A 10,514-nucleotide genomic window follows, 5' to 3' on the forward strand; every position below is an offset into this window, starting at 1 on the left:
GAACACTCTGCAAGCAGCTGCTGCTGCTGCTGCTTTTCACTTTTAATTAATTTCTTCTTCTTGGTGTAATCACTCTGTTTTACTGCTCCATTATTGAAGATGCCATGAAGCTTTATCCAACCCTTTGAAGACGCTGCTTCGTCCAACTCCATCTCTCTGATCTTTGGCTCAAGAATTTGTTGCAGAAAGCCAAGATGTTCATTGGCATCGTCTCTCATCTGTGCCGCTAAATCTTCAAGAGGAAAAGGTGGTTGTGATTGCAAGAAATTTAGAGAAAGTGTTTCCATAAGCGAAGTTACAGCAGCGTAAGCCATCAAAGATCGAACTAGGAAGAATTACAAAGAAATCAAAGATTTTGTTTTGAATCAGCCTGGGCAAATCTGAGAAAACTAGTTACCACACTCTACAAGAAATGGTTCCAAACGCATCTGATTTCCAAGCTGGCGGGCAGCGCTCCAATGTGAACAACAATTCTTTTGTTGACGCTACAGTCCAAACAAACAAACAAACATCATTCTAAAATTAACTGCCTAGCTTCTTTCTTTCTAATCATAATTGCAGTTTTTAGTCCCTATATTATAGTTTTTACCTCAAAATTATATTCAAACATTTATGTTTTGACAATTTTATATCAAACATTTGTATCTTATGACAATTGTATTAATTGGCACTAAAAGTATTAGGCAAATTATTTTGTGGACCCGGGTCCACCTTGCAAGGTGAATCTAGGTCCAAAATGCACAATTTGCATACTGAATGTTCACAATTTATATATACTAAATGTTTACAATTTAAATTGTGAACATTCTAAATTATGATAGGTCCACCTTATAAATTGGACCTAGGTCCATAGTATAACTATTGCTAAAAATAATACAACTCTTTTGGTTTAGATAATAGCTTGGTTGCTATAATATTTAAACATGAGAAAATTGTCATTTTGGTCCAATGACTATTGTAGTAGTGTTAATTGCTATCCGCGACTTTCAAAAATGTTAATTGCGTATCTTGACTATGCATTTTTTCTCAATTTTGGTCACGCCGGCCAAATTGCTGGCCAAATGTGACCAGAAAATATTAATAAGCCAAATAAGGAGGGTATTTTAGTCATTTTACTCCATTTTTCCTTCTTCTCCGACAGTCCATCAAAGTTGTCGTCGTTGTCCTTCATGTCCCCATGTTCATAAATGAAGTCTTTCTTCTTCGCAGCACTATTCTTCATCATCTCCATATTGTTTCTCCAACAAATCTCCTTCGCATATGCCCAGAAAGGAGAAACAAATATTGTAGCCCAAAAAGGAGAATTTGAGAAGATCTGCACGCACATCGAAGACACCATACAACAATTGCGGTTCAAGTTCTTAGGCCAATAATTTCTCCGTTGCCGCCGCCGTCCTTCATCTCCCCCTGCTTTGAAATTTTGATGTAATCCATACCAGAAAGAATGGGTTGGACTATTGGAGCTTGAACGAATCGGGAATAATAGACTTGGGAGAAGGCACTTCTAAATCTAAGTTGTCCTTGGAGCTTAAACATTGTTTGCGGAAAAATCCGGAGATGAAAGAAATTTGATGATATTGGGTTGGCTTTTTTATTTTGTGTTCGATCGCCGGAAAAATATGGGCAGCAGAAACAATCGCCGGAGAAGAAGGAAAAGTGGAGTAAAATGACTAAAATACCCTCCTTATTTGGCTTATTAATATTTTCTGGTCACATTTGGCCGTCAATTTGGCCGGCGTGACCAAAATTGAGAAAAAATGCATAGTCAAGGTATGCAATTAACATTTTTGAAAGTCACGGATAGCAATTAACACTACTACAATAGTCATTGGACCAAAATGACAATTTTCTCTTTAAACATTAGTGTGTGTGTGTGTGTGTATATATATATATATATATATATATATATATATATATATATATATATAGAGAGAGAGAGAGAGAGAGAGAGAGATGAGTTCTGGTGCGGGTACATGTTCCCGTGCGGTTGTGCGGTTAACTCGAAAAGACGCACATTAAGCATTAAAATGGTGCACCTTATAAAAACCACGCACCTTAAGCACAAACAAAACATCTTAATAACACAAACCACGTACCTTAAGCATTAAAATAGCGCACCTTAAGTATACAATTAACCCACGCACCTAAAATTTTAAAATGTCGCACATTAAGTTTCAACAACTGACTCACCTTAAGCATACAAATCACGCTCTTTAAGAAGAGAAACAACACACCTTAAGAAAGAAAATCAAGCACCTTAAGTTTGTACTATAAAGTAATTGAAATCAAATTAGTGTTATACATCAAAGCACCAGTCCAAAAAGGCTTTAACCGGGTAATAGCATAATGGCTTTAAGTGAAATAATTGCAAGACCGAAGCATTATATTTTTAATTGCAAAATGGCAGCATTATATATTGGCTTTTATGTGGCTTTCTGCAATTTGTAAAACTTATTATTATTATTATTATTATTATTATTATTATAAAATAACAAACCCACCACCCATTTATGAGTAAATTTCATTGATTTCAAAGGATAAAATACTCAATATACTCATGATCCCAACAAGCTAATAGAAAAAGCTACATTCATTAGCTTTTCAATTTTCAGCTTATTGGCCCAATAAGCCGAGAACAATAGGCCATTTACCAAACACTTCAAAATAGCTTATTGGTAAGTCAAACAGCTAAACTTGATCAAATAAGCTAAAATTTGACTGATAAGCCAATAACCAAACACCCCTAAATATTAGAGGAAGATAATGACAACATGAGACGGAATTGTTTAATGTTAAGTAGGGATTGTAGATCATCAGGTTCATGGATACAAGTGAATTAAGGTGAGCATGGAAATAGGAAATATAATTTTTAGAAAATAATTATTTTTTTGAAAAATATTTTCATTCGCTAGTGTTTGGCTGATAATTACAAACCAATTATTTTTTTATTTAGTTAAAAGTAAAAATATTATATTTTTGAAAGGAACAAGGAGGGCATCGTTTTCATAGTTGTTTTGCTTATCTTGAATCCACTTTGCAGAAGTCAGAAGGGAATCTTTACAATAGCTTAACTGAATCAATGCTTGTGTAGTGACATCAGCAAAACCACAAAGAATTTCTTCCCACCTATAGAACTCATGCACTTAACTCTAAACATTCGAACACATACAAATGGTGACCCACAACATTTCACTATTGGAGACTTGCATTGTGATTTTAATTACTAACCTCTTCAATCGACGAAACTCTTCATCAGATGTCTCCAACTCTAAGCCTCCACAAGCATCTATCAATTTTAGAACCTCCAGATTAGGCAGCATACTAATAGGGCTCAGCTCACAACATTGCAAATAAGACTCCAAAAAGCTCAACTTAAGATTTGGTAGAAAAGTAGTGCGCGATGTTATATGGAACACGGTTGTGTTTTCTCCACTTCCTGATGCTTAGTTTTTCAAGCTTCTCCAAGTGCACAAAATTATTTTAAAAATCTAAATTTTTTTTCAAAGTCATCAGCAATTCCCAATTTTTTAAAAATTCGTAATCTTTGTAAATATATCCTCTGTACATATTTTTTAAATTAGTACAATGCAAAAATTCCTTAGTAATGGAACTTTTCAAATTCTACATCCTCAAAGGAAACTAATGTAACACCATCCCATTACAATAAAACTTTGCATATTCCAATGCTAAGTATCGGAGAAACAAAAGAGTGAAAGGTTAGATTATCTGTACAATTTCACTTGGCTACAAAAATAAAACAGTTCACACTTATTTAGATGGTAAAACATGTATGAGAGACACAATATAATATGCAGCCAAAATTATATAAGATAATAGTATGATGTGGGTGCAACACAATATGATCCACTTATTTTCATATCATCTATACTTTATTATATCTTTTTTTTTTTTATCAAGAAAGGAGGGGGCTACCCCAACAAAACGCGAAAGACTTTATTATATCATTGAATACTTTTGGTAAATAAAAGTATAAAAATTGAACACAACATCAAACTAACTTATAAGAAGAAATACATACTTTTCATTACAGATACTACGTATATAGTAACAGAATCAATAGTATACTTTTGAATATACTTTCGGCCTTATAGGATAGTGTTTGTCGTGCTTCTTTTCATTACTACAAAAATAATATATAACATTGATTTTTTTAAAAACCGAGGTCATTAATAATTACGAAATATTTTTAAAATTTAAAAACGATACGACGTCGATTTTTTTGAAAAATCGACGTCTTTAAAATAAAATAAATAATATATATGGCATTGATTTTGGAAAAAACCGATGTTGTAAATTATACGATCTTTAAATTCTTTAGCAGACTTCATAGCAGTTTTCCGTTTCTCATGTTTCAACACAAATTTTAATTTATTCTAGGTATAGGGTTCTTATGCTTACGGTACAGAATAGCGTAACATGATGAATAGAAATGCATAACACGAGATACATACACATGTTTTCTATTTTACTTATTCTCATATCTGATTTATGTAAATAATTTATATCGTATAGGCACATAATTTCATAATACAACACATAAATTCATAAAATAAGACACAATATATTTTGTGTTAGGAAAAATTATAATTTATGCCCCTCACAAAACGTGACATATATTGCTCTTCCCATGAATTATTAGTGGTATAAATGTGGTTATCTGCCGTTTTCCTAATTCGAAGACTACATTTTTTTCTTGTATTTTTCTTTCTTTGTTCGTTTTCCTCTGTCGACAATAATGTTTTTTTCTTCTTCCTAGTAGGGGAGGGGCAATATATAGGGATGTCAATCGTGCCAGCCCTGCCGGGTTGTCGGGCTTATCGGATTCGGATTGTCGGTTAATTATTATTTTATTCTCGAATTCGGGTTAGCCCTAACCCTAAACGTCGGATTTGTCGGGCTTATCGGGTGGGCTAGACTATTTGAACTAAAATCGAAAATGAATACTCACATTCGATAAAACGGGTCAAGTCGTCACCCGGATCCGGATTCGATAGAACGGGTCAACCGGATGAGCATTGCCACTTTAAAATTTAAATCAAGAGATAAATGAATACTTACATTTGAATATTCGATAGAACATTAGAAGTTAGAACGGGTCAACCGGATGAGCATTAAGCACATTAAAATTTAACAAATGCAATTGCAACGGTTTGATTTCGGTTCGGATTTAATTCGGTCCGGTTTAAGACCCCCAAATTTTAACATTTCCTAAGCGACAAGGCAGTCAACGGTCACCGCAACTTAACTGGGCGTCGTAATAAATATGCATGAAACATCACATAACCCAAATTCAAAATCTAATATCTAAATATTAAATACCAACATAACACATTAACCATTCAAACAAATTAAAATAAAAAATAAAAACTATAATTTTAATTCTAAAACTAAAAACTGGAATGAATTTCCAGAACTAGAACTGGAAATTCATTCCAGTCAATTATTGGAATGAATTTCCAGAACTGGAATTTCATTCCAGTTTGCTGGAGTGAATTTCCAGTAAAATTATATATATATATATATATATATATATTATTTATAATATTTATTTATTTATTTATTTATTTATTATATATAATATATATGTATATTTATTTAAAATTTATTAATTTATATATTTATTAAAATTTTATTTAAAAATTACCTAGTGATAAAAAAAAAAAAATACTAAAGATGAACTCACCTATAAATTTTATGTATGTTATGTTTAATATCACTTCTATAATAAAGAATAGTTTTCAATTGTTCGGGCTATCGGGCTTGTCCATTTAATTTCGGGCTAGCCCTATCGGGCCATCAGACTTATCGGTTTCAGGCTCATCGGGCTAATTTTTTATCGGGCTAGCCCGTTCGAGCTATAACCCTGTCGTTTTTTGTTTTTTTCCGGCTAGCCCATCGGGTTCGGGCCCGATTGACGTCCCTAGCAATATATGTCACGTTTTGAAAATTAAGAGACAACATTTACACCACTAATAATTCAAAGGTGACATTGATAATTGACATATTTGTGAGGGTATAAATTATTATTTTCCCTATTTTTTTTATAATATCTCTAATTTATAATCCATATATTATTAATTAACTTTCACAAACAAAATTACTGTTATACAATATATAAATCGAATTAAAAAAAAAAAAAAAAGGACACCATCTTGGATCCAATAATAAATTTTTAATCTAATCTCTGATAAACCGAACCGGAAATCCAGACCACCTAGTATAGCTTTGAGCAGAAAAAAATCTATCATTAAAAGATTGGTAGCAGAGATGTTAGACTGAGGGAGGAGGCATAATTGTAGGACAAACATACATATGCTTTAATTTGTTTGTACAAAACTAATTAATTTCCCAGCAACATCAAATCGATCAGTACAAACAAACAAACAAACTTGACTTAAGAAACAATCAAAACAGTTGAGACTTTAAATGAATAAATTCATTCTTTTCCCATGGCTGCAAAGCAGCATCCATTAGATTTCTGAGAAGCCCACAGAGACCATTTCGGCTCACCGCTAGCTATGCACATTCAAATTCCTGGAAACAATAAATTCAGTAAAAAGAAAAGGACAACACAGTTAGATAGATAAGGAAATATGAGATAGAAGTGAGAAAAAACAGATCAGATCAGATGATTATCCATTGCAATCACAGCCATGAAAAATTCAAGTAGTATGAAGTGCATGTTAAATGGTGAGAGATATATCAGAGCTGAGGGATAGAAAGAGACCATAATATTTTCTGAACGAACAAGGACATCATTTCCATAGTTGTTGTTTTGCTCTTCTTGAATCCACTTTGCAGAAGCCACAAGGGAATCCCTACATTTGCTTAACTGAATCAATGCTAGTGTGGTGATATCGGCAAAATCACGAGGGATTTCTTCCAACCAATAGCAATTACTTAACTCTAAACATTCGAGCACAGGGAAATGGTCACCCACAGCATTCCAATATTGGAGACTTGTGATTTTAATTACCAATCTCTTCAATCGATGGAATCCTCCATCAGATGGCCCACGCAAGCATTTATCAATTTTAGAACCTCCAGATTAGGCAACATACTAATAAGGCTCAAGCTACTCCACCATAGATTAGACTCCAAGAGGTTGAGCTTCTTAATATTTGGTAGAAAATTAGTTGTCCATGGGATGCCACCCTGAATAAGTTTTTGACACCTTCTCATGCTTAGTTTCTCAAGTGCTTCAAGTTCTCAAAATTATAAAAACAATCTACACTAATTTCATAGTATCCACCATCCACCCCCAATTTTTTTAAATTCGGAATCATTGTAAACAAATCCTTTTTACATAACTTATAATCCAACCAAGATATATTCTCTAAGTTTTTGTAAATAACCAGAGGAGTTTCTAATGAAAAAGTTTGTCCAATGCAAAAATTCCTTAATAGTGGCATTTTCCAAATTCTAAATGACTCAGACGAATCCATTGTAGCACCATCCCCACGAACAACAAAACTTTGCATATTCCAATGCTCTAAAAGCTTTACCTCAAAAGTCTTATATGTGGACAAAACTAAGTATCTCAAATGAACAAGATTTGCAAGCACATTTAGTGCCATCTCTCCATTGAAAATTTCACCTTCTATGTCTACCACTCTTAGTAGTTTCATGTGTGAAAATAGTTCAACTTCTGTACCTGAGCGACAACTGCCCAAGTGTAAGGAATGTGATTTCTTAAACTGCTTAAACTTGATTTGATTGTTGAGAAATACTGGTCTAGTACTTACCCAACGACAAGGTTTTGAAAACTGGTGCGGTGATATGGTCCTCTTATCAAATGGAAATTCTTTATCTGCAATAATGGCATTCAAGAGATTTCCATGTCCGGCTTCTCTCAAGCACAACTCTCGCAACATATCATGTATCCTTATTCTCTTCATTTCCCCATTATACCTCTGTTTGCTAACTATAACAAGACTTCTATCAACAAGATCTTGCAAGCATTCCATGGCCACTTCCTCCATATTCACGTGCTTCAGTGCCCTCAAAAATCCCTCTGCCGTCCAAAACCTAACCAACTTCTTCACAGGGATCTCATAGTCTTCCCGAAAAACTCCAAAATATAGAAAACAAGCTTTTAAGTGGTGTGGTAATTGATTGTAACTGAGATATAGTATTCTAGAACAAGCATCATTAGAATCACCAATTACACATTTTGCAACATTCTTCCACTTTTCCACGTCCTCCTCTGTCTTGGAGAGAAGACTAGCTACTACAGTAATAGCTAGAGGTAATCATTCACATTTATTCACTATGTTTCTACCAATTTGCTCAAACACTAAAAGGAATTCAGTTTTACCAAACACTTGACAGTAGAGACTCCAACTTTCATCGGTATCTAAGAAAGGCATGTTAATGATAGAGTTACCTGAGCTAACATATTTAGCCATCTCTCTGAGCCTAGAAGTCAATAGTATACAGCTTCCATTGTTATCATCTGGAAAACATCTTTGCACACTATCCCAAGCAGTAGTGCTCCATATATCATCTATCACTATCAAATATCTCTGTTCTTTCAAGTGTTTACGCAGACGTTCAGCTAATTGATCTTGGCCAATGCTCTGTTTATGGAGTTCATCATCTCTCGATGCTGCAATAACACAACCAATAAGGCACCGTAGCATTTGTTCCACGTTATACTCTTGGGATACAGTAACCCATGCTCGTATGTCAAAATAAGAAGTAATCATAAACTTTTTGTGCTAAAGTGGTCTTGCCTATTCCTCCCATGCCAACAATCGACACAACATGTCTCCTCTTAGTTGATTGTTGTGTTAGCTGATCCAATATTTTCTTGAACACCTCGTGGCATCCGACCATTGTACTGTCAAACTTTGATGAGTTTTTGAAACATTTAGTCACAATAATGTTCTTGTGTACTAGATCATGAGGCAGTGATGATCCTTTGACAAGCTGTAGTAGTCCTCTTCGTCGGATCCGACCAAGGAGTGAAACCTTTGCAAGCTGCTGGTATTCAGTTTGAATCCTAATCATCTCATTCCTGTGGTAATCAGTTTGTTTTTCTGCTTCATTGAAGATTTCATGAAGCCTGATCAGGCAAGCTGCTATACGAAGACTATCCCCCTTGTCCTTTGCTAGATAAATGGTAGTCAACTCCATCTCAATCCTTTCTTCCGCTTTGAACGATGCATCTCTGATCTTTGCCTCTAAATCTTTCATCTCCCCCGCATCATTATAGGGGATCTCAGATTTCTCAAGACTTTGTTGCAGTGAGCCCAGATTTTGATGGAGAGAAAGTATGTTTTGTTTGAGTTGAGCCACCTCTCTTAGGCGAGAAGTCAATAATGGTATATTATGATCCCAAGCAAGTTGCTGCTTTCCATAAAGCCTGGGGAAGCAAGCCTTTATAGGAAGACGCTTTGATGACGCTTCGTCCACCTCAGCCTCGAGAACTTGTTGCAGCAAGCCAAGATTTTGATTGGCATCGTCTCTGATCTGTGCCTCTAAATCTTCAAGGGGAAAGGGTGGTTGTGATTCCAAGAAATTTAGAGAAAGTGTTTCCATAAGTGAAGTTACAGCAGCGTAAGCCATTTGGATCTGTCTGTCGTCGATCAGAGTACAAAGAAATCAAATACTCCGTATAATTTTTTTTTTTTTTTTTGGTGAATCAGGCTGGGCAAATCCCAGAACTATGCCTCCAAACGCATCTCATTTCCAAACTGGCGAATACGAATTCGTTGGTCACGCTAGAGTCCAAACAAACAAACATCATTCTATCTAGAATTAGTGGTAACTGCCATGCCTACTTGCCTAGCTTCTTTCTTTCTTGTCATAATTGCAGGTTTAGTCCCTATATTATAGGACAAATGTGAGTCTACTTCTTATCATAATTTATAAACTTAGCTCTTTATTACTCACAAATATTATTTAGTTTGTTGTTCGAAAATATATTAGAATGTACTTTAATTTGCCAGCCTACCAACAAGCACCAAAATGACACCCTTTTATTGGCTAAAATGATCATATGAATGTCATGTACTTGAGGTAAAGAAAAACAACTCAAGAAAACCAAGGTTTTGTATAGAGACTCCAAAACCTGTCTGTGTTTAAGAATGAGTAAACTGTGCCTAAGAAGAAACAAAACAGTGAAAGGTTAAGAGTATATGTACAACTTCACTTGGCTACAGCTAAAAAAAAAAAACAGTTTAGACTTAGCTATTTTGGTTTGAGTTGGTAAGTTACAATAAACAATCTAGACTAGTTTATTCCTTTGTCGACTAGGTCACAGAGCGAGGTTTTTCAAGTGCACACACTCACAAAGTACGTGACAGAAGGTTTCCTCGTCACCAAAAAAAAAATTGAGACTTGAGATAGAGAAATTCAGCTCTGATCCTGCAATGCTATGGCTAATCCAATCACCAACTTCTGAGAAACAGACACCATTGCAACAGAACATTCAGCCAATTCAACTTCAATTCTTGGCTAATCCACCAATGCATCCACAAAAAACAAAT

At 34.6% G+C, this 10,514-nt stretch overlaps 1 protein-coding gene across 2 annotated transcripts; it reads right to left on the bottom strand.

Annotated features, from left to right (window-relative positions):
- Window positions 1-6,305: 6,305 nt before the first annotated feature.
- LOC115996685 (putative disease resistance protein At1g50180) lies at window positions 6,306-9,697 on the bottom strand. Of its 2 annotated transcripts, XM_031236039.1 has the most exons (3): window positions 8,757-9,697; window positions 8,408-8,629; window positions 6,306-6,555 (listed from the first exon to the last, which is right to left on the bottom strand). In XM_031236039.1, the coding sequence occupies exons 1-3, from the start codon at window positions 9,589-9,591 to the stop codon at window positions 6,548-6,550; spliced, it is 1,065 nt and encodes a 354-aa protein (XP_031091899.1). In that variant the 5' UTR covers window positions 9,592-9,697; the 3' UTR covers window positions 6,306-6,547. The 2 variants fall into 2 exon arrangements, with proteins under 2 accessions (XP_031091899.1, XP_031091898.1); XM_031236038.1 differs by lacking the exon at window positions 6,306-6,555 and having other exon boundaries at window positions 6,756-8,629.
- Between the last annotated feature and the right edge of the window lie 817 nt (window positions 9,698-10,514).

Source organism: Ipomoea triloba, chromosome 11 (genome assembly GCF_003576645.1).
Source record: "Ipomoea triloba cultivar NCNSP0323 chromosome 11, ASM357664v1".
NCBI lineage: Eukaryota > Viridiplantae > Streptophyta > Magnoliopsida > Solanales > Convolvulaceae > Ipomoea > Ipomoea triloba.

Excerpts from the sequence above, each read along its gene's own strand:
- LOC115996685 (XM_031236038.1), bottom strand. The coding sequence starts at position 9,591 with ATGGCTTACGCTGCTGTAACTTCACTTATGGAAACACTTTCTCTAAAT. Across the intron at positions 8,630-8,756 it reads TGTTGGCATGGGAGGAATAG|CATCGAGAGATGATGAACTC; the intron begins GCAAGACCACTT and ends GTGTTATTGCAG.